This window comes from Diadema antillarum, unplaced genomic scaffold (assembly GCF_040938485.1).
Source record: "Diadema antillarum isolate AM-2024a unplaced genomic scaffold, OU_Dant_1.0 seq00000620_RagTag, whole genome shotgun sequence".
NCBI classification, from domain to species: domain Eukaryota; kingdom Metazoa; phylum Echinodermata; class Echinoidea; order Diadematoida; family Diadematidae; genus Diadema; species Diadema antillarum.
In genome coordinates, this window is record NW_027271543.1 from 2,153,958 (window position 1) to 2,178,301 (window position 24,344).

At 39.4% G+C, this 24,344-nt stretch overlaps 1 protein-coding gene across 4 annotated transcripts in view; it reads left to right on the plus strand.

The window, feature by feature from the left end:
- The window catches only part of LOC139736044 (uncharacterized), an 88,676-nt gene that overhangs the window by 35,460 nt on the left and 28,872 nt on the right, over positions 1-24,344 (plus strand). For all 4 annotated transcript variants that reach the window (XM_071646790.1, XM_071646789.1, XM_071646791.1 and 1 more), the window contains exon 3: positions 7,631-8,715. In XM_071646790.1, coding sequence (XP_071502891.1) covers positions 7,933-8,715 — 783 coding nt within the window. In that variant the 5' untranslated portion in view covers positions 7,631-7,932. The remainder of the gene's footprint in view (positions 1-7,630; positions 8,716-24,344) is intronic.

Genomic DNA, 24,344 nt, shown 5'->3' on the forward strand with positions numbered 1-24,344 from the left:
ATGTTGTGTCCTCAAAAGAAAAAAAAAAGATATGAAAGGAATGTGTGTTGTTTTTTGTGCATGTAGAAAAGACTGCAATGTCATTTCTTCTTCTTTTTTTTTCCTTCTTCAGAGGAATAGATATAGTGTTGTGAGGACCTTACTGTAAGTTGAGTGTAATTAATCTTTATCAAACAGAACGGTGAAGGAATGGTTTCTTTTGTCCACTAACCAAATAGTCTTTGTGTTCGTGGAATTTGTGCGGAGGAAAAAATTTCCCAATTCTGGAGGTACTGTATTTTATACAGTGTCATGAATGAATGATTTCTATGAAGGAAACTTGATATCATTGATATTTCATGTCCTATCTGTAGGCCTTAATATAACTTTCAGCTATGTGACTCCAGTGACATTCAAAGGCATCCAGGTTGCTACCAGTTACGTAGCCACAGTGGAATTGTAATAGCTGTGTTATTTTACTTGTGAGTGCCATATTGTCATATTTGCTCTAAGCTTGTGCTGATTTGTTGATTCCATCTCTCCACATTTATGCATTTATTCAATGTTTTGTACTCTTTGGGAATAGTTTCCCTTTAAAAAGACCCTGTGGTTGTGGTTTTGGCAGAGATAAAATGCCCACAGCAGTGACTGGTATGTCACTGCACAGAGTGAAGTGCTCAGAATTCAGGAACCTGCAGGGGACAAGGGATCTACTCCCCACCCCCACCCCCCCCCCTCCCCTCCTCCCTCTCCCTCCCCCCACCCCTCCTTCCAGCTCTCCCTTCCCCCTCTCTTTCTTTCATTCTTTCTGAGTCACAGAAGTCACACTCTGATCACGTGACCTCAGCTTGATGTGTGTGATCCCAGGGACGGAATTACTTCATCGTGCGTCTCGTAGCTCAGGCTTTGTTCAGCTAGAATAATGGCTGACTACAGAGAGTGAGAGTCATGTGAATGGGCTCTAAATTTGTTTTATGCCTGGTATAAACCACTACTAACATTGTCTATAGCACTGTCATGAGAGAAAAGGAACAAGCAGTTGGAACTGTAATTGAGCTATATATTTGGCGTTAATCTTATTATCAATTCATCATTGAAAGGAACATTAATGCATAAAACAATATTGATATTTTGTAATTGTTGATAGCAAAATTAGAGCTCATGGAGAATTGTATGGGAATTTCATACTTTTCTTTTTGTCAAAGTTTTCATTACTTTTCTGATAGTAAATGAATCAATAAATTGGTTTCATGAGAAGTTGTCTGAACCTTCTACCTGTACCATCCTTTTGTGTAACAGAACTTTGTTTTTATGTACAAAATGCAGCATATTCATTTTCTCCATAAAAGTTTTATTTGTTACTCTTTGGGAAACATCAAGGGTATCATTTTACCTACTACTTATTCTTGTTTACAAAAGGGAATCAATTCCTATATGATGATTTTAAGAAAAATTGATAATAATACATTTGAACCAATGCCAAAAATGAGACTTGAATAATCATGTGATAAGGATGTCTTCTTTTTTTTTGATAGTGTAGAATGTCATTTCTGTTGACGAGCCGGCAGTTGTGCCATATCATGACTGTCTCGGTATTCTCTGATGTTGCCCAACCTTTTTCACCTTCAAGGCCCTGTGTCAATTTTACTGATGATATCTGAAACAAATCTCCTCTTGACTTGACAGAAGTGGAAGCAGGTGGATGGAAACTTGACTACGTCTTGTCACGTCGCGAAATTCCCTGGGTCGTAGGATTAGGTGGGAGGATCCCTGGAAAACAGTTGAGACAAGATTATCACTCTTTCATTCATGCATTGCCTTTCCTTTTCAGTTAAGACGGAAATGCTATTGTATGGATAATCGCAGCTTCAAAAGAGTGGAGATTACTCTTGTCCTGCTATGACCAAATATTGCAAATATCATTGACATAATTCAGTCGATGAAAGGGGTACAAATTGCATGCATACAAGCCCTTGCTGACCTTTCCTGATCATGTGACAAAAGACATAATGTGGCATACATATTTTTCATGGTAACGAGTTTTTCTCAGGCAAGGAGAACAAACTGTCAGTCAGTAACTTTATAACCCCAAGCATATTTTTGGGATAGTCATACTGGCCCCAGGTATCAGTTTTGTTTTATGTATTTTTCTGCATGCAAGGTCATCAGGGTTTCAATATATCCAGTGACTAATATTATTTGCCCCAGTCGAGAAATAGAACAGGGAGAATACAGACAAGGAGATGAAATTGAAGTCAGCCCTTTATCAAAATAAAGAATGTTGTTACAAATATTGTACGTTAGACTTGCAATATTCGTGGATTAAGGGGGGAAGGAGAGAGAAATGCAACCTCAGGCTGCAGAATGTGTGATAGTATAAGTGCTTTGCGAGGAAGCGGCATATTACGCATGCACTGTGTTCGACGCCCTGCGATGGCTCTGGGGCAGCCATTCAGTTTAGTCACTTCTGGTATTAGTCAGGCCCTAGCCTCACTATCCTGTATAGGCAGAATTTTGTCCTCTTCTCTTGCCTTTTTAGTTTCACCTCTTGCTCAACTCCGGCATGCATCTGACTTCTTCTTTCACTCCTGTCAGAATACAATTTGACGTTCCACGCCAACAGCCAGCCCCCTTTTTGAATTGACACTCACAGAACACATAGGCCTACCCATTGACTGCTTAGCATGCTGTAGTAACTGTCCCAAACTGATTTGTGTTCAGACCTGCAAAAGTCACAAAAGATCCCACTGTAGAAATGTTTATTATATCATGTTTGCAGGATTTTAAATGTATTTGAGCAAGTTTTTTTTTGTATTGTGATGTATATGGATGGGTCTAAATGTATCTTACCTCAAGGACAGACTTGGTTTCATGTGAGATGCCAAAAGATCTGGTGACTGTTACAAAGAAAGACATGGTATGGTTTCCCAGCATGCCAAGTCCTTTTTGGATACCATATAAGTTATAAATTATAAGTCTGTGATAAACTGGCTGCCGGAAATATATAACTCTAACAGGTGATTCTCATGTCATATTCTTCTCTCCCGCTTTCATGCAAACAGGTGCACTGGTAGAGGGGTGTAACATGTACCCCCCCCCCCCCCCCCCCAATCTCTCATGATCTTATTCCTGTGGAATAAGAGCAGTTTTAGATTTTCAAAGGACATGTTTGTAAACATGTTTCCAGACATGTTTCATGTTCAGTTTATGCTAAGTCAGAATGCAGTGTTGAATCAAATTTACACTTACACACAGATATCTCCTACTGCATATGGCCACCTGTGGTCTGAAGGCATTTTTACTTCATATCTACTGATCTAATCTTGCTCAGTTTTGCAATCTGAACAGTGTGACATCTAAAAATACAAATGAAACTGTAGAGCTGACCTTGACCATGATATTCACTCTCACCATAGTATATGTTTGAGTGCATCTTCAGTTGATAGATCATGGTGTTTGTAAACACAATTGTCCTTGATATGGACTGACATTTGCAGTAAGTGGTCTGCAAGGTATGCTACCTAAAGTGTCTAAAATCTCTGTAACTCTAAATGTGCTCAGAATCATGTTTTGGAGACAGAATTACAGATGAGTTCATTTGTAAACTTGAAACCTAGGTTTGCGTCTTCTCGTGCATAAGCATGAATTCCCTTTGCAACTCAGCTTTAAATGTTGGGGGAGGGGTTGCTTTCCATTGTCACATGCCTTTTATGAATGCCTGTCCCTTCTCAGAGAGCCAAAATGTATGTAAACAGTGAATTTAAATGTTTCTTTTTTTATTCTGCCTTATCTAATATATCCCTGACATCCTTAAAATTCATGAAAGTTTTTTTTTTCTGGACTTGCCTAATAGAACAATATTATAATTGTAAACTTGGTTGAACTTAATATATGAGTAGCTCGGTTTAAAATTGTGAGTCTTTGTCTGTCCATTTCAGTAATGATTCCTCCATTGGCTCACTGGAATTACCAAAAATAATGTAGAGAATTGCAGTGATCACGATCATCTTATGTTTTGCTTGGATGCAGAAGCATCATTTAAGATTGATTTCAGTACAGGTCTTTCAAAGTAAAATTATCTTATAGCCTAAATACTTCTTTCAAGTAGACAAGTAATAGTAACAGTAACCTTCTTTGGCTGTACAAATAAAGCATATTAGTATCTGAACTTAACTGGTCATGATGAAATAAAGGCTTGAAAAAAAACCTTTCAGAGTCATTGAATTAATGCATTATCAAAAGGGTAACTGCAAAAATTAAACTGGCCTAATGCCAATACAATTATGCCCATTAAAAGCATTAGACTGATTCATATAAAAGAGATCCCCAAATAATGGATATTTCAGTGTGAATGCCTGATGGTAAGCTAAATGTTTCAACAGCTGCCTTCATTGCCCACATTACTGCAGAATTTTTTTTCCAGTGTGTTGATTGCACCAAGGTCAGTCAGATAACACAGAGGCAGGTCATCAATTCAGTCGTAAATGAAACATCAGTTGAATGGGCAATATATTGACTGGTATCTTACAATTGTATATTTATGTGTGTGATTTTGTGTGTATGTGTGTGCTTGTGTGTGTTTGTGTGTCTGAAGAGTAGTCTTTTACAGATACATGGAGTGAGCTAAATCAAACTGGAAAGTGCCTACACATTGTCACGTCACTCATAAGCCCAAGCACTTACAGTACTGTAGGTCTACGCCATATATTTTGCAAGTCTAAATTTTCATGAATTGGGAATTCCTGATGATTTCTCTAGTGGTTAAATTCGCGATCGTGGAGTGTTCACTCGTACGTCACATTCACATCGGGATCAGAGTCAATATTTTTTGTGTGTCTTTAATTTCGCGAATAGCACCCGACTCGCGAAATTCGCGAAAATGAAAACTTTGCGAAATATTTGGTGTACACAGGAGTATTTCATGCACATATTGAGCTGAGACCCCAAGCAATAGTGCATAACAAGGCCATACTAGGGATACTGAGTACCAGTACCAGCACTCTAAAGAGTCAACTATACCTTCTCTCCCCCTATCCTCCCCCCCCCCCCACACACACACATACATACCCACACATACGCACAATACCCATATTTGATTTAACGAATGATGACAAATGCCTCCAGTTTGTTTGACCTTTGACACTTTCTTAGTAAACATGAATGATCTACTGCTTTCATAACCTTTTTATTGCATGTCTAGTGCAGTGACATTTGCAAGCTTTGAATTTCATGATCATTACATATTTATCACCACCAATGACAAACTTGTTTGAAATACAATCAGGGCGTTACTCCATTCATGTTGTTTGGTAACCTCATATGTCTGTCATCAGCTAATGCTCCTCAGTTTCTGTTTGAGAATCACACACCAGCCATGTTTGATGTGCTAAGAACATCAGGGTGCTAGCTATCTATACATGCATGCAGTGTAAGCATCATAGCTGATTTGTGGCCAGTAGTAATTAGGTCTGCACAATTAAACTGCCCAACCATACAGTGTGTGTCAAATGCCACACAAACTGGAGACAGATGTTCTCATTTAAATCAAATATGGGTAAATGCTAGAGTTCATACACCTATAAATGCATCATGATGGAAATGAATAGATGGTATTGGTAGAGCTACATTTAACCTCCTTCATTGTGTGTTGAAGGCCAAACACAATGCAGGCTGTGAACATTTACCTAGAATTGAAGAAAAGTCAATCAGAGAAAAAAAAATGCCTCCATCAGATACAAAGATTTGCACAAAGTTATTTGAAACCTGTCAGGAAGAAATTTGATAAATGTCCACTTTGCAGACTAAAAATAAAGAGAATTACTTGATCAGCATAGAACATATTTCTCAAACATGACTCCCCCCCCCCCCCCCCCCCCCCCCCCCCCATTCTGAAATCAGGGCTTTACACTGACTTTTTTGTCTGATGGCCACTAAAAGAAAGAAATAGGCCTATGTAGTGGCCCGATATATGTAACAATCCATTTTGAATCTTATTTGCCAAATCGGGTCACCAAAAGGTAGATTTGGTGGCACAAAACCAATGTTTATTTGGCCCTGGGTACCGGACCACTGCTATTGTCAAGCCCTGGAAATGGTTCATTCTCTCAAATACCTTTTGTGAGTTGAATTATGATCCTGATAACTGTTTATTCTTATGAAAATTCACAAAAACTGTTTTAGTTTACAAAAAAAAGAAAAATGCATCAAGGAAACAGAGCTGTCACTATGCAGAGGGAGAGGGAGAGAAAGAGGGGAAGTAAGCATTGGGGGAGGCCAGGGGGGCTGGCTGGCTGTATGGCTGTCTTCTTGTGCAGGGTGCTGAGAAATAATATGTGTGGTGTGATTTATATCAGGTTGGGATTGCCCAACAATGACTGTGAGGCTCTCGGAAGGTCACAGGAGGTGAGTGTACTAGTCACGGGCAAACACACATTCTGGTCTAGTCTGTATTTGCAGACCCATGTTCCTGTCCTACACACTTTGTTATTATTGTCTTTGTCATTTAACTTGGGAGATATCTTGTGGATACTAGAGTCAGTGCAGTGCTATACTCCAGTCGACAGATTGTTTGTTTGTTTGTGTGTGTGTGTGTCCTTTTTTCATCTTTGAACGTTCTTGCTTTCGATACAGAGATGAAGCAATGTCTATTCAACAACTTGTGGTTTTTTTGTTGTCATTAAAACCTCAACGTATGCAACAGAAAGTTTGAAATTTGAGAAGTTCTAAATTATGCCTCCATACTGCCAGCAATATTACATACATTAGCCTTTATGTAGCATGGTATAGATAGATCATACTTTATACTTACAATGTATTCTGTTACAATTGTCTGTTTGCATTATACTATGTTATCAAGGACAAATGTCGAATGAGTACTTACATTTATATTGAGTTACCAAAGTCAACTTGATTCTTTGATCTCCTGTATTGTGGTAATAATGATTAATTACTTTTAAGGATTTCTTGATATTCTTTGGCTATTCTTGATGATTTAAACAGGTAGAAAGATATTGACAAACTCACAGAATAATAAAAAGGAAATCAGGAAGATTGGAGGGAATGAGAATTTCCTTATCTGTGCTTTATGTGCGCATAATAGATTGAAATCATTGCAATGGAGATAGGCCTGTACAGGAACTGCTTGTTGGCTGGGGTTGATAGGCTCTTTGAACTGTTGGACATACACAACATTTGCAGTAGGACAGTGGCTTGTTGAGACTGGTTGACCCTCTACAAAAAAGGGACTCTATTTGAGTAGCATTAGGTAGGTCTGTAAACAGTGCTGTGAGGTTACTAGTCTGCTGTGTTCATGTGAAGAATAGGAGGTAAACAAACATTCCTTGATCAATCCAACAAACAGCCGGAGAAGGTGACAGGGCGTTTCTTTTTATTAAGGTGACATGCTTCAGCACGGCTGGCTGGTCTGTGGGTTGACGTCGTGCAAAATGAACTGTCTGTACTTCAGACTAGGTGTCTACCTGTGAGAACACAAATACAGGACCGCTCACATAACAGGAAATTTCACCTGTCAACTAATAGCACGTACATGTGTGTGATCGAAATACTTCCACCCCCCTTTGACCGGGGTGGGTGCAAGGCTGTTGATAGGTAATGTGGTATTTTTGCTCTTTGTTCACTTCTGTGTTTGTAGGTACTCCCCAGCGGGTCTCTGGATGTTTAAATCTGGGATCACCCCTGACAGTCAGCGGTGTCAGTACTGCAGTGGATGTGTGCAAATGATACGGGGGAACCTGATCTGAGCAGTTTTGTGCCAACAAATGTTGCTGCCGCTGCTGCTGCTGCATGATTGCTTTCATGCTTCGGTCCAGATGATCTAGCTCTGCAGGAGGCGCGACTTTGTGGTGCGGTCTTTGAGTCGCACTCCGAGAGGCAGCGAGAGTGCAGAGTGAGGGCTTAATCCCCCAGTTTAAGGGCAACCCCGAGTGTCACAAGATGGACAGTGCTCACACTCGGGAGGACGCCACCAATGCACCCAGTTACGACAGCAGCGACGAGTGGGAGATAGGATTGGGCAACCTCATCATCGATCTGGACGCCGACCTGGAGAAAGACGGCCATCACGATGGCGCCGCGACGCACCTCGACGCCAGCCCCATGAAGGTTGGCAAGATGAAGATCAAACGGAAAGTTAGCAGCAGTGCCACCAAGTGTGAGGGAGTGTCCCCCATCACGGTGCGCAAGGACTCGAACGCAAGCACGGGATCGTCCACCCCAGAGGATCCATCTAGTGCCTACTCCTCTCCGGATAGGTCAGGTCGACTCCTGGAAGAGAAAAGTGGGAAGCCAGTGAAGATTGTCGCTCCGGTTGGTGCCCAAACTGGGAGCTGCAGCATCAGCGGTCACAAGCGCGATGCCAACCCTGGCATAAAGCAGGAGAAGATTCCAAATGTCATATCGATAAAACCAATTGTACCCAGTGTCCTGCAGACAAAGCCAGGGCAGATACCAGCACCCCAGAACATCAGCCCCATCCTGCCAGTGGCAGTGACAACCCCTCCTACTTGCACCCCTCCTAAGCCTAGTATTACCCCAGCTGGGGAGGGCAAGCAGTTGAAACCAGGCAACAAGGGACAGGAAGAAGGGGAGGGGGAGGAGCTGGCAGCCAAGAAGGCCAAGATGGAGAAAGGAGATGGTAAAGGAGAGGTTGGGAAGAGGAATGTAGAACCTCCAGTCAGTGGGAGGAAGCATGGTGGCAAGAAGGCCAAGACAGATAAGGTAAGTCAACCATGTAACCAGCTCTCTCTCCACATCCAGTCTGAAGACATTTTCATCATTTCTCATTTCTAACAGTATTCTCCTGTCTCTGTTTCACCATCTTGTCTCTCTCATCTCACCTTACTGTATCTCATGGTTCGTGTCATCAATTTTCCTTTATTTTTCTATTCATTTTCTATTAATGCCTGAGTGTTCTTAAGATTATCCACATTTCCCACATCTAGACTCCTTCTCTCTGTAACTTATTCCATTCACAGCATCTTTCACTTGTCTTATTGATGTTTGAAAATATGTTGAATGAATATACAAATTTCAAAGGTATGGTTGATGCATATTTTACTGAGGCATCACATTTTGCAAACAATAGTGCTCAACAGGCCAGTTGACAACATAGTTGTTCATTTTGTAAATTGAAAAGCCCGCATGCAATGGTCTCCAAACTGTATCGAAATCCCATTCGCATGTCAGCCACTGTCTTGTGGATGGAGTTCTTACTCTCTTCTTCGTCATGTGTGAGTGTCTGTGTGTCTGTATGCATTTGTGTGTGTGTTTGTGTGTTTTGAGAATTCCCATTTCGTGGCCCACATCTTTCAGCCTAATGGTGGAGAAATGGAAGCAGGGGGTATGATACTGTGCACAGAGGCATCAATGCACCCCCCTGTGCTTATCGCTGCTTGCCACCAAGTCCTCTGGAGACGCTACTTATCCCACTCAAATGCTCAGCTTTAAGTGGGTGAAAGGGAATCATTCCTAGTTTCCTTCTTCCTCCTCATGCTAGGCCAATTTACTTTGAGAGCTTTTCCACTTGGACAGTATATTTATTTCTTTCCCTGTACAACTTTCTCTATCTCACCCCTCTCTCTCTTTTCTTCCTTTCACACACAAACATCATTACATGCTCAGTTTGTAGAGTGAAGGTGTTGTGAATGTTAAAGACTTTGAGGCACTGCTAGTGCAGGTGACCTAGATGCTTGCCAGACATTTATTCTGACATTTCCCTTCAGTATTGGTGACCTATGGCCTGTGGGGTCATTTGGAGTCTTAAAGGGGTCGTATAGTTTTGGTTGCAAAGGGAATTCAGGTTTTAACTCTTTGTGAGGTAATCAGAAACCACTTAAATGACATACTAAAGAGCATACAATTCTATTAATAAGAGAAATTAAAAGTTTATTTGATAAAAACTTGGTTTGAAATAGCCGAGATAAATAAGATAAAGCAAAACAAAGTGGCTTTAATAAAAGGTTGATCCAGCATTTTGTTAGGACCTCTTTAAATTCTCTATCATTGATGATTGGCAGCTCCTACAAAAATGATAGAGAAAAATCCAACAGTTGAGAAAGTGTTCCGTGTCCAGGTTCCTGATTGACAATTAGCACATCACTGCAGTTGTTCAGCATGGTCGTCATGGTAGTTCTTTGGCAACTGTTCAATGCTATAATACTGATGTGCCAAATTTCACAGATTAAAACAACAGTATGTCAGTATTGTATTCCACAGCCTGGAGAAAATTGGATGATATGATTGATCTAAAATTGGATGAGAAGATAAAAAGTTAGGGGGGGGGGGGTAGAGATGAGGGAATGAGAAAGAGAAAAAGAGACAGATATAGACAAAGGGAAATGAAACCAGATACTTGAACAATTCAGTTAGTCAAAAGTATGGGTGTCGTCCTTTGCCTTCTTTTTTTTTTTTCATTTGACCTGGCCATGGCATTGAAAATTTGTGGAATTTGGAATTTCATGCAGGAATGGAAGAAATTACAAGCTTTGTTGAACACAACCGGGCATGGAATATTTTGTCAACATACAAACCCGATCTTTCTCTCTCTCTTTTTTCTTTCTTCCTTTTTTTTCTATCTCTCTTTTTTTTTCTTTTTTTCTTTTTTTTTGCATAACTACAGACGTGTTGATAGGTCATGTATGAGTTCACAAACAAACTCAAATAATCACTTATAGATATTTTTTCCCATTATAACAGCTTCCAACATACAATGTAGATGTTGTTGCAGCATGACATAAATCAGCTTATATTTTTGTTTATGGTATGTTTAAGGAATTAGATTTTCTCAGAACATTACTTCTACATTATAGGGCCTGTATATTCTATAACCTTTCCCTGTTGACAGTTTTTTGTTTTTAGTTAAGGGAGAAACTTTCAATTTCTTTGGTTATAATTTCCTTAAACACAAATTCTTCCATTGAGAATGTGTAATTTTGATCTATCGGTAATTGTCAAGGCACTGTGATAACAAATTCCAAAATACCACACAACATTTCACAGAAGAGAACATTTAGAACTCTTAGATATTCTTTGACATCGTAACAAATTAACTTCTCTCCAAAAGTTTGTGGCACTTGTATTCTTATCCTGTTGTACCCTTTGCGTCTGTATTCAAGGACATTCTTTTTTTTTGTAATGCTGAAAAGTCAATTTTTTTTCATTCTTTTTCTTTTGAACAGGCAAGATATCCTTTTGCCCTCGGCAAGCAGGAAGCGAAGGGATATATTCTGTGGATTCTGTGCTACTGACTTTGCTCACAGAGTTCAAAATCTCTCAGCTGCTGCAGGTTTCTTGTCAGGACCAACAATAAACTTCAGCCTGCATTTTGAGATAGGATTTGACAACAAGATATGATGCGTGCAAAAACATACATCAAATTTATGCCCTCCGAAGCAATAAGAGACATTTGGTATAGAATGGCTAATAGTGGGGAAGAGGTAATATTGTTGAAATTTGGTTTACTTGAATAGGTCTATAGCCTTAGGGATTTGCAGGGCTTTTGATGATGGAGAAATTTACAGGCCTCTATCTAGCCTGTGTGATATGATATGATATGATATCCTGCTAGTACTGCTGCAGCAATTGCTTGTCAATACAGATTGTAATAACTGTGCAATTATTAGCCTGATTCTTTGTTTTTAGCATAGTTCTTTCTTTCTGTATTCATTCCAAAACAGCCAGTGGCTTGTGAAGACCTAGCGCTAAATATTGGTACATGTAGCCTCATACTACATACTCCCTCACATCTCTGTATCCTGCCCAGCCAGACTCCAATGTCTTGGTGTCTTTCATCTGTGCTACAAAGTGCCATCATCAGTTGGTTTAGAAAAAAAAAAAAAGGAGGAGAGGGACGTATTGGAAGGATTTAGGGAATTTAGGAAATACAAATACCCAGCTGCTCCAAGCCCTCTCTCAATCCAGTTCATCAATCCATCAGCTATACCTCCAGTTAAGATTTCGCTTCATTTCAGAGTAGATGAGTAAGAAAGAGAAGCGAAAGAGACTGAGAGAGACTGAGAGAGATAGGGAGAGAGTGACTGAATCAGAGAGGGAGAGAGTAGTTTGGTATTTGCGTCTCGAGACATGTGTTAATATGCATCGTTTTTTTGGCACGACTTCTCACAATTTTTCCTTGATTATGCCTTAAAGCTAAGCACTCGCCTCATCTTGAAGTCATGCTTTTTTTTCTGACAAAAGAAATAGTGGTATATAGCTTTCTGTTTGTCTTGCAATGCTTCTTTTGAAATTTAAACCTTCTGAGAAAAATGTTCTTCTCACGAATAGTCTGATTTCTCAATCTGTAATGCACTGCCAGATAATTTTTGCACTATGCTGGGCTCCTATTATCTTGAGTGTGAGCTGATGGCAATGCCAACTTCTCCATTTTTTATCCAGAGCAGCAAAGCTAAAGTTTGGAATGGGTACAGTGTCTTTACATGTCCATTATAATATCTCTGCAACTTTGGAAAGGCAGGTAGTGTTCACTTTTGTTTTGTGGTGTTTGCATTTATGGATTTTCTATAAATTGAGTATAAATGCTGTTAAATGCTATTACTGTTATTCAGTGTTGGGAGGGGGTAACTAACTGGGAAAATAGTGTCTGAAAGTATAGACTAGCTCAGAACTGCACCACAAGCCCTCATAACTGGCCACAGTCTAGTGACTGTCCTTGGAGATCTTCTATGTATCATAAATGTGTCCACGGTGTATTCCAGCAGCAATATACTCTCATTATAGTATATGCCCCATTTCATATTTCAGGTAGATGATGAGATAATGTATTGTGCTATTAGGCATTGTTCCTCCCTGCTCCAGTGGGGACGATACAAGGAGCTAATGTAAATTCCTGCTATGGAGTGAAAACTGCTGGTAATCCATGTAATGGGTCAATTACAGAGGTGACCTCTTAGCTGTAATTGGTTTCGTTTATGTAGAGGGGTAGACAACCCTAACCCATTTTGGGTATCAGAGAGAAGAACTACCTATGGGTTCATTCCTCAAAACAGCTTACAAACAGCTTAGGGCAGTGTACAAAGAGATGGAAGTTTGGTACTCCTGTTGGAGAAGGACCCATTCACATCAAATATTTAAGCTTTCAGTGACCATAACACTTATTCAATCTACTCACCAAGAAAGACAGATGACACAAAGGCTTGCTGCAAAGTTGTAGTCCACAGTTGGCAAGTTAGTCTTAAGAAATATTATGCTGCAAAATCACACAAAAGAAATCATGGCAGGAGAGCATGCTTATAGGACCTTTAAAACCAAGATTTTGTAATGGAATTTGATAGATACTGACTTGATATCCATGTAGCAGAAAGCAGTTTTCCACATGAAACATCTTTGGTGATTTGCTTGCATTTTATTGACATTTTATCTGTTCCCTGTGATCCATAATATTCAAATAATCTCTGCTGGTATTAACCACTTTTGATTGTTGTTTTTTTGTTTTGTTTTTGTTTTTGTTTTGTTTTGTTTTGTTTTGTTTTGTTTGTTTTTTTTTTTTGGGGGGGGGTATCATTGTTCACAGGACATTTTTCTTGCCATAACTGCAGTAGTGGTAGAGAAAAGCTGCTGAAATTCTACCCTCTCCTAGTTGAAACATTTTTGGGTGGCATCTAGTTCTGTAGCCAAATATATGATCAGCAGATCCTATCGCAAATCCAAGAACTCCTGAAGGGATTGATGACGACATAGACCCTCCTGGACTCAATTATGTAATTTACATTGAACATCAACTGCCAGTACAATCAGTGAAGTGAAAGGGAAGTCATAAATGATTAATGCATGTAGAGGTTATGTGATAGCTGTATGTTATATTTCATTAACTACGTCAAACATTTTACATTAAGTCGTACAACTGCATGCATCCTCTCCCTATTAAAAGATGGTGCAGGTTTAGGTATGCCGAGATATCGCTTTGCCAGGAAAAGGATGTAGTTAAAATGCCAATGCCAATCCCAGTGAAGGAGTGGTGTAGAAGTTCATATGATTAGTTTTGCCTAAAGTGTGTCTCAAGATCAGAGCTTCTGATAAGATATTTGCCAAGTTGAAAGCTGTTTGTGCACATGAAAGTGAAAAAGTGTGTGTATGCAGGGAGGTGCCCTGGTGTATGTCTGTGTGTGTGTGTGTGTGTGTGTGTGTGTGTGTGTGAGTGAGTGTGTTTGTGTGTGTGTGTGTGTGTGTGTGTGTGTGTGTGTGTGTGTGTGTGTGTGTGTGTGTGTGTGTGTGTGTGTGTGTGTGTGTGTGATAGAGAGACTGATGAATAAAAGCTTTTGAAGTACGGCATTCAATGTATGAGTATTTAGGCACGGACTCTACTACTAATATGCATTCCAATGAGGCATTTTTTTCTTCTCTCTCTCCCACTCCGTCTTTCCCTCTTTCTCTCTCGTTCCCTTTCCGTAGTCCTCCTGAAGTTGAGAGGAATTATCATATTATAGCTTCCAGCGACATGCTGTGCCGCTTCCACCCCTGAAACTCACCGTCACAGCATCCGTCAGATAATGAATGTCTCGATTCCTTCTTCTGTCAACATCTCCCAGATAGCACTGTCCCCCATTAAAAAGCATGAGGGAGTGATTAGGTTGGCATGTGTGTGTGTGTGGTTTTTTTTTTTTCTCTCTCTCCCCCCTCCCTGCAGCTAATTGCTGAAATTATTAATCATTGTATAATCTTTGTTTTTTCATTCAGGGATGCCTTTCTTTTTTTCTTTTTTTTTACACAGCCCTGAGTTTCATTAGCCCCCTTGCAATCCGTGCGAGGTGCAGTTGGAACAAGCTAATAATGTGCACTTCCCGTAAATGAATATTCGTTGACACCCTCAATTATGCTCGCTCCTTTGCGCGGCAGAGATTATGGCGCAGTGAGAGATGTGAGTGAAATTAATTCATGAGTTCTGGCAACAGCGCTCCTTTTTTTCTTCTTCTTCTTCTTCTTCTTTTTTTTGAGTGCCAGATCTTCCAGCGCTTCCCCATCTAAATCCCAGGTGAAAGGGCTTCACCAACTCAGGACCAAAAACGAACAAGGACAACTATTCAAGAAAATGCATAGAGATATGTATGTTTTCGCCTGACATTATGGATTGATTGTGAGATATTGTAGCTGAGGAAGGAAAGATACTATGGGAGTTGCAGGAAGCCAGAATTTGCAGTCTCTGAGCATTCACTTCTGAATATTTCATGATGGGGAAGTGGGGCCGATCATTCAGACATAGCTCTCCTCAACAGTTCCTGAAATTGATTCTATTTTGAAGTACTGAGCAAACTGCAAGTGAAAGTGAAAATGTTGTTGGTTTTATTTTGCATACTCATCTTGTTGAATACCATGTTCTTTACGGCATATTCTATGCTTTCTTTGGCTAGAATTCCATAAGATGATAAGGTACAGGTATGTAACCAGACAGATGACAGAGTTACATTGTTGCATTTCTGAAAGTAGAGATTCAGTTTCATTTTTACCTGCTAACCACTAATACAGGATCTTTAATTTCAAAATGCATGCAATTTCAATCTAGCTGCCCCAGCCTGAGTGTTAAAAATACCGGCAGATAAGCAGCAAAAAAGAGAGATTTTGCTTTTCTTTAAAGGGGGGGGGGGGATGACGAACAACATTGGATCATTTTGAAATTTCCTTCAAAATCCTTTGACAATTTTTGTCATTTTTGTTGTCTTTCCTGATAATATGAACTGGAGATATGGGGGAAATGATGGATAACTACTGTCAGATAATCTTCATTACAAAGAAAAACAGCACTTTTGTGGTTATGTGGGACAAGTGTGGTTATTTTGCATCATCATCAACATGGTGGCCAGAAAGTTTTATTCCTGTTAGAATATTTGTTGTTTATTAGCACATAATCATGTCATGATCGCCCATCACATGTTTCAGCATAGTGTAGAGTTGTTTAGGAATGATTTTTCCTTCCCCTTCTCCAGCCTAAAAACTTTCCCAGAATCCATGAATGCTACAGTCATGATCATTCACTCAAAGCTTATTCAGAAATTCAAAGAATGAAGGATGTAATTTGGTCTATATTTGACATGTTATTCTTGAGATACCAAGTGGTATTTTCTAGTCATATTCTTGGACATTGTGGGAGAGCTTATTGAGAAGAATTCTGGCTTTTGAACTGATTGCATTTTCAATTTGAGTTTGACAAACAGGGCACTGTAAATGCAGAAATATTCACGGTACATTAATTTTCGTATATTTTGTGCTGCTTTTGACTAGCGTGAATTTCTAAAACCCACAAAAATATTTTCACAATCTTCTCTTCGCATTTTGAATGGGTTGACAATTGCACAGCATGAATTCAAGAACCTGCAAATGTGTTTTTGAGCTGCTCAGCAAAGAAAAAAAAATAGATAATAATAATTGCTTGAAAAAAACATCATTTATAGTATTTACAGATTTAAACAAGCAAATTGTTCTTAAAAATCCATGAGAAAAGTTGAAGATTGTCCATGTTTAACAAGTTTTGCCAGAATTGTTCCTTCAGACATGTCAGACATAGGGGGGGGGGGGGGGGGTAGAGCCAAACTCAAACTCTTCTAGCAATGTAGACTTCATAAGGCTTGTATAAACACCTTCAATGTTATTCAATGGGTTGATACAATGTTTGTGGTACTGTTACATTATGGTACTCAGCAAGTCCCCAACCATTTACAGATGTTAAGAAAGTACTGTCTGTCTTACTCTGTCATCTAGATGATAAAAAATACATTCTAAAGAAGCTGATGGACTTATTTCATCAAATGTTGTTGTGCTTCTTACAATCACTGTATGTGAAATCAGATTAAAAGAAACTATTATTCAATTCATTCATTTACTGAATTATGTTAGATATTTGTTTGTAAATGTAGCGGGAATAGCAGTGCTGTCTATTATCTTTGGTTTGGGATGAACTGGGATGTTTGTAAGCCAGGGGGCAGAACTGTTTATCAATTATGAATCACAAAGGGAAGAATGCTAGAGCTGCATTTACCTCCAGAGCTCTCAAAATCAATAGGTGATGATTGGCATAAAAGCAGTTTGGTAAATAGGATTTAGGTGACCATAGATATTTAGGTGGCTGGCTAATGTAAATTAAGAGAAGCTCAGAGCTTTAAAGTAAATACTCGGCAGCAAGGACAGGTGCAGAGGTGTGCTATTAGGAGGACCATTCACACAGCCAAGGGTGCATTGTGTGAGTAAAAAAATCATGACATTTTGGTGAGAGTCGCTAGGCAACTGTGCCTAAAGCCACTTGATAATATGGCAAAAAACAACAGCAACAACTCACAGACAGGTGTATGATTTTTTTCTGACTTTGCTTAAAGGAATTATTTACCATTTGCAGATGAAACCAAAACCCAGCCTTAGTGCTTCAAAATAGTTCCAAAATGTGAGTTAGGGAAAGAAACAACCAATGTAAAAATTTGAATCATTTTAATCAATGTTAAGTATTGTTAAATATACAAAATGTGAACAATAGTTTTGATGAAAATGTTTTTGGACTAAACCATCTACAGTTATGGTTTATTGAGAATAATTGTGATATCTCGCTATATTCCAGGCTTTACTGGGAAATTTTTATATGGTAGGATGTGTTGTGCAACAACTGACCTACACATATCCATCAGATGTGACATCTCAAACATTTTTAAAATCACTGCTCCCAATGGTAAACAGTACCTTTAAAGTTTGCCAATGGCATTTTGCAATGAGAACACATACACTCACTGCAGAAAAATCATAATTATTCGTCATGTGACTTCCACTTACTGTTTGGATTCCTTACAGCAGCTGTTTGCATACAAAATGCGCAGCGAGCCACCCAGGCTATTATTGTTTCATCCAAGCTGTCGTTAGATGCATGCAGCATACTGCCTAGCTAGCAGCACATATGAATGGCACATGAATAACACATGGCAAAAGCTGGCAGTTTTTCTGGAGGATCATAGGACCCTATCATCATAATACTTCCCAGTAAGAATATGAGCAGAAATCAGGATTATTTTGTTCAATTTTGTGATCATGAGTTGGGGGGGGGGGGGGGTGTAAGAAATGAATGACTTGGCAAACTCTCCTTCTTGGAAACAGGAAAATCATGGAGAATCATCGATTGTGGAGATCCATAGAATCGCTCTCTGGTTAGAGTGACCCACACATAGTTTGTTCATGGTCAGTGGTATGTTATGTCCAGGTTAGTCACTGAATTGAATATCACCCTAGGGCCATTGTTATTGGGCTTGAATATAGTGAAGTTAAAAAACTTGTGAATTGAGGATGAAAGATGCCTGGTTGCTATTGTTACCAAATTCCACTGGAAAGTTTGCACAAAAAGTGGCAAGTCAGAGTGTGTGAGGTTTCTAACTTGGTGCAAAACTGCACAAAGTGTTCTGTAATGGGACTCACAGATGTACTTGCGTGACTTCTGCATCCATTTTTCTGTAAGTGTATGTTGATTTAGTACACTGGGTTTCTTTGCAATTTATTTTTTTTTGTCAAAGCTAAGTTGGTGAGTTTTTGGAGTAATGAGGACACACAGTGTAAAATATTGCAAGTTTTCATTTCACAATATTTTTGTAATGAGAATGGCCCTCCTGTTGAAACTGATAGTGTCTATCTCTTGAGTCATAACCTCAAGAAAGCAGTCTGAATGGGTAGCAAGTGTACCATGCTGTCAGCTAAAAAAGAAGAGGAATCAATAGTTATGTATCAATACCACACCCCCTTTTTTTTTTTTCAAGAGCCTGACACGCTTAAGAGTTTGTATGGGAAGCACCAGGTTCTCCTAGGATCATTATAAGCCAATCTTTTTTTCCTTTTTTTTTTTGGGGGGGGGGGGGGTGGTGGTGGGTTGTTTTTGCCTGGGATACATTTGATATGCACAATTGATTCTGATGAAATGAGCCATTTCTAAAGAGTACCCACCTGGACGAGAAACATTTACACACAATGGTCACAGATTTCACACCGCCTCAGCAGTGGGGGGGTCGGGAGCCATTCAGAGGCGAAATGGTCTCCTTCCGTGAATTGATGGGCCTCAACAATGCTCCAGATATTGACAATGTAAGTAGATATCAAACAAAGACTGCCTGACTTAGTGTGGCAGAGGTGACTCGACACGCCTCAATGTCCTCTGGCATGCCTCATCAAACATGGAAACTATCTGTTAGCCGGAGCATTAAGAGACACCTGAGGTCTATCTCACTCGTTGTCTCTCTCTCTATCTATCTCTTCCTCTCTATCTCTTCCTCTCTTTCCTTACTCTTTGTACAGCTAAAGTTTATTTTATTTTTGTTTTGTTTTTGTTTTGTTTTTGTTTTGTTTTTTTGCCACAGACAGAGAAGTCACCTTGTCTGTTGTAGGCCATGTTTCATGCTATTTAAACATACCTTTTAGGACTGCAAGTGTATGTGCTTTCTTCAAGGTTTATATATGTGTGTGTGTGTGTGTGTGTCCTGTTTGTGTATTTGTCTCTTGTGTGCGTATGTGTCTCCTGTATGTTTGTGTTCTGTTTGTGTGTATGTATGTGTATTTCTGTGTGTGTGTGTGTGTGTGGTTTTTTTTATGAGTGTATTTTTTGTTTTGTTTTTGCTGTATTTAAGAGATGGAAACTGCCTGGCCTACATCTTTGGAAACATTTCCTTTTGGTTACTCCCCAAAGCTTCCGGTTCTTCTTTTTTTTTTTTCTTTTGGTTGATGTTCTTGTGGTTGCTTGGGATTCTTTTTTAAACATCATTTGGTTTTGTTACTTTTTTTTTCCACATGGGTACCTAATAGTTTGACTGGGCGAGCTTTCCTTTTACTCTAGCCACAGATCCAGTAAGTAGGATATGCGACATTCTGCCTTTGTGTCAAACTGAGAATAGCATGCCTGGCGAGGAAATGAGAAAACTTGATCGATCAATGTTCCCCCATACTTCATTATGCGGGATGTTGGAGGCATTCGGAGCAATTAATGTGGGATTTTCCAGATAAAGAACCACATGTGCTAAATACCACCTTCCTGCCTCAACGTGACTTTTTTTTTGTGGGGGGGGGGGGGGGGGAGGGGGAGGCATACAGAATCAGTGATTTAATCCTCATTATTTATCTTATGATTCTTGTATTTTTATGTGACAATGATGTCTGTCACAGATTCTGCGTATATTTTAAGTATCCTTGCTCCATGTTGAAAAAAATTATGCCTTTGAATGCAAATTCAGTTGTTGTTTTTTCCTTTTATTCAATAGAAATTATGAAGCAAGAGACAGCAATAGCCTACACAAAAGACCCAGAGATTCATTGTGAATGGCTATGGTAATATCATGATAGAACATACTGATGCTGCAGCACTCCATGTCATCAAGTGATTTGTAAATTTTGTAAATGTTTGTAGTTTTTTTTTTATACATCATATATGCTGTTCACATGTATATTTATTCAGGCAAGTGCTATTAATGTAAAAGGCAGGCTGCTTTATCTGGCACTGTCCTCACCATGTAAACATACGTCTGTTTTTCTGACTGATATGTAAACCAACTCTAATCTCTCTAGATAAAAGAGTTTCAGATAGGCATGTGATCCAAAATCCACATTATAACCCTATCATTTTTTTTAATGAAAGCATAGCTACCTATGTCAATGACAATAGGCCTATAGCAAAACAAAATGATGCTAATGAAGTCTCAATTATTGCTAGAGTACATGTTTTATATTTTCTTCAAATATGTTTCAGGTAGTGAATGCAGCCAAAGTTTTTATATGTTTTATGTACATGTACATGAAGTGCATGTATGTTACAAATTCATTGGTCATTTCTTTAGTACTTGCCCCTGTCCTATACCTCTTTTTCTGAGTAAAATTGAGTGAAACAAACAACTTTGAATTGGAATAAGAAAAGACAGAGAATCTGATTGTTAAAATAGTGAACCCCTTCAGCCAAGTCACTATGCAGAAGTTACAGTACACTGATATGAATTGCCTGTGTGAACGTGAAATCAATTTTCCCCCTAGTCACAGCGGCGGTACGGGCGAGGAAATGTGAGTAACGGCTCTTCCTTCTCACAATCTCTTTACAAGGGCTGATAGATTACCATGGCGGGTGTGATCATCTATACCTGCCCCACCCCCCCCCCCCCCACCACTACCCGCTTTGTGCTCTTGTCTTCAACTGACATATCATGATGACGCTTATAAAGTGTCAGACGTTGTCACGCACACGGCTTAAAGGCACTGTGCACCAACATTTCCAACAATTTCATGTAGATCTGAACTCAGTAGTTCTATAAGCTCCTAATGACTCTAATTTTGTAAAGATGTGGATTATTTTTTTTTTAATGGCACCTGAAAATGACTTACTAATCAAATGAAACTGTGACAGGATGACCTGCATACTTAATTTTTCCCTTCCACAGCAGTGTTACTGTTAGAACGAACCATTTTAGAAAATATCTGTGAGCATGGATATTTAAACCAAAGATATCTTGATAGTTAAAGCCTGTTTTGTGAATCTTTTGTATGCTTGAGTGCTTCGTCACTCAGTGCATTTGAACATCATTGTACACAGCTCAGTCAACAGACAGAGTTACAACAGATTTCAAGGTGAAGTCACCGCAATGTCAAACATACAGTGTGTTTAACCCGGCATTGCCACACATTTCCTGCATAGAAATGCACACCAATACATTTATGACAGTGCATGTTACAGGCCATCAAAAGAGGCTATGCCAACAATGAAAGAGAAACGAAGTGTAAGCTCGAGGGCGCCATGCACAAAATTGTAAACTCACTTGCCCGTTTGCCTAGGGCAGCTAAAACTCTCTGTTGGGCAAGTAAAATGATTACCGTAGGCACTTGCCTGTTGGAAGTGTGGGTCCTTTGTCCTGATACCCACTTGGGCAAGTGGAGGAGATAATTACTGTTGCCATATCTTGTCTAAAGTGAATGACATACACATGTACATTGTAGGACTGGGAGATATCGAGGAGGCTACTCCTAAATAAATGCTCCTGAATACCTGAGATGATTGGTGATAGATGAGTCGAATGTGCCTCCTCCATCAAGAGACAGTGGGTGATTCACGAGTTCTTCTTGGCCTGTGTATGGCTGCATCATTTGTATTTCCCAGGCCATATCACCTTAATCAGGTTTGAGGGTGTCATAAAATGCATTGTGCTTCATTTTTAATTGATATGTTTTGTGTCTTTAGTATGCATTGGAAAATGACAATGGTAAAATGATGAGAGCCGATGATCATTTCATTTTTGGGATTGTCATTCCTTTCAAACTTGCTATTTTCTCTGTTGGAAATATTATAATTTCAAGCCATTGACTTAGGATATGAATAGAAATTTGTTTGTTGCCCATGAGAAGCCAACAATGGACTACAATGTATGCAAAAGTTAACAGACTTAAATTTGAAATGGCACAAAGGTGTTTTCTTTTTTTTTTTTAATTGGGTGAAAGTAGAATTGATCAAACTGATGTTACTTGTCGTGTTTGTTATGGATGGACAATTCTAGCTGGAAGTTCACGGAGCGTATCAAGTCATCTTTACCTTTCTCTGAGTGAAAATACACCATCCTGTTGTTTTGGAATATGTTCAGGGATGGTTTTGAGATGTTTGCATGACCTATATTGCTTGCTTGTCACCTGCATCATGCCTCATTCTCCTCTTTTCTCTCAGCTGCTGGGTTTTTTTTCCCCCCCTCCTCCTTTATTTCGGTGCCATGATGATATGTATGGCGGAGTCCCCTGGGGAATCAATTTCGATCTACTCTGTGATGAGAACCCTTGATATCCAATGGCCTTTACTACATGGGCAAGGCAGAGGGAGTTCACGCTCCGATATGCAAGTAGTAAGCCACTTTTTCGCCATGCACCTATCCCCATGACAACTGGCCAAAATTACACCCTATCGCCTCCCCCTCCCCTTCTCTCCGATCTTTCTCTTTCTCTCTTTCGTTTTTCTGTAGTCTCTGAGTCATATTAGCCAATATGAATGTCAACCAAGTGTGAAAAGCCCATCCCATTCATGGCGAACAATTCAGAGACATTTGCAAAGAGCAAATTATTTTTGCTCCGTTATGCACATTGTTTGGATAACAGCCCTCACCCCGGTTCACACTACATAAACCATGTTTCCTTTGTTGAATGAAATTGTCCTGTAACAAATTGCAAATGGGATGGGGTATTGTAAACTGTAAATTGATAAGTAGTGATTGGTGTAAGGTTTCATGAAGCTGGCTTCTTGTCGGTCCTTCTTCCTCATCAGTTTGATATTTGCGCTCCTCATTTACATCATATTCTTTAGTTTATTAGAGGGTCAAGCTAGCGGAAATTGTGTGCACTGACACCCTGACTTACTTCTATGGATGCATTGGTAGTTTGTATCGCGTGTTATTGAATACCGTAGTAACTTCTTGGCACCTTTCTCATTAGTGAAATACTTCAGTAATTTAAATTACCTGGAACTGTTCTCATTCATAAAATAGCATAGTATTTCTGGCTCGAAAGTACACCTCTTTGAGGTAAGCACTGTGCTTGTGCGTATCTCTTATGGGGAGAAGACAGGAAGTTTGTCGGTTTGTGTGAGAGAAACAGAGTGGCACAATCGCTGGTACACGATTCACATTCATACCTCACAAATGTATTTGCACAAAGTTTGAATTACCACTTCATGTAACATGGTCTTTCACAATGTATTTCATGGCGTATTTTGGTTTCATATTTACAGACTGCTCGAAATGACTCAGTATTTCACCGTAAATGTGAATGCACCTTTGTATAGTTTAAAACCAGAAATGTTCACACGCATTTTAATTTCGCGAGAGAGCCAGGATTCGCAAAATTAAAATGCACAAGAAAGTTCTCGTCTACACTACATGCATTGAATGCCAGTGACAAGTTGCAAGTATTTAATGCCACCAAGAAAGGCTGTCAGTTCCAATTCGTGAACATTTCATGTCGCAGGAGGGACTTGCACCTCGTGTTGTTGCGGTTGTCAATTCATGTGTAAGAGTGGACTTGATAGACTTTGTACATTCTTTGTTCATATTTTATTCTTATCTGGTGATACATAATTTGAAATCAAAATCCTCTTTGAAAAGTTGCTCCATTTTTGTATAGTAATCATTTGCCACTTGTTGAGAACACAGAAGACTGGTATTCATAATTGGGATATGGCACAACATTGATTGAAGATTGTGATGTTGCACACACACACAAAAATGCACCAAAACCAGTTCTGTCAATATATTGAGCATTTAATAATTGGTTTGACACCTGTCACTGCATGCAACTGATGAAATAATAACCTGTCCAGCCAGCTGCACATAGCCACTCTAAATTTGGAGTACAAATCATGCCATGAGAGTCGT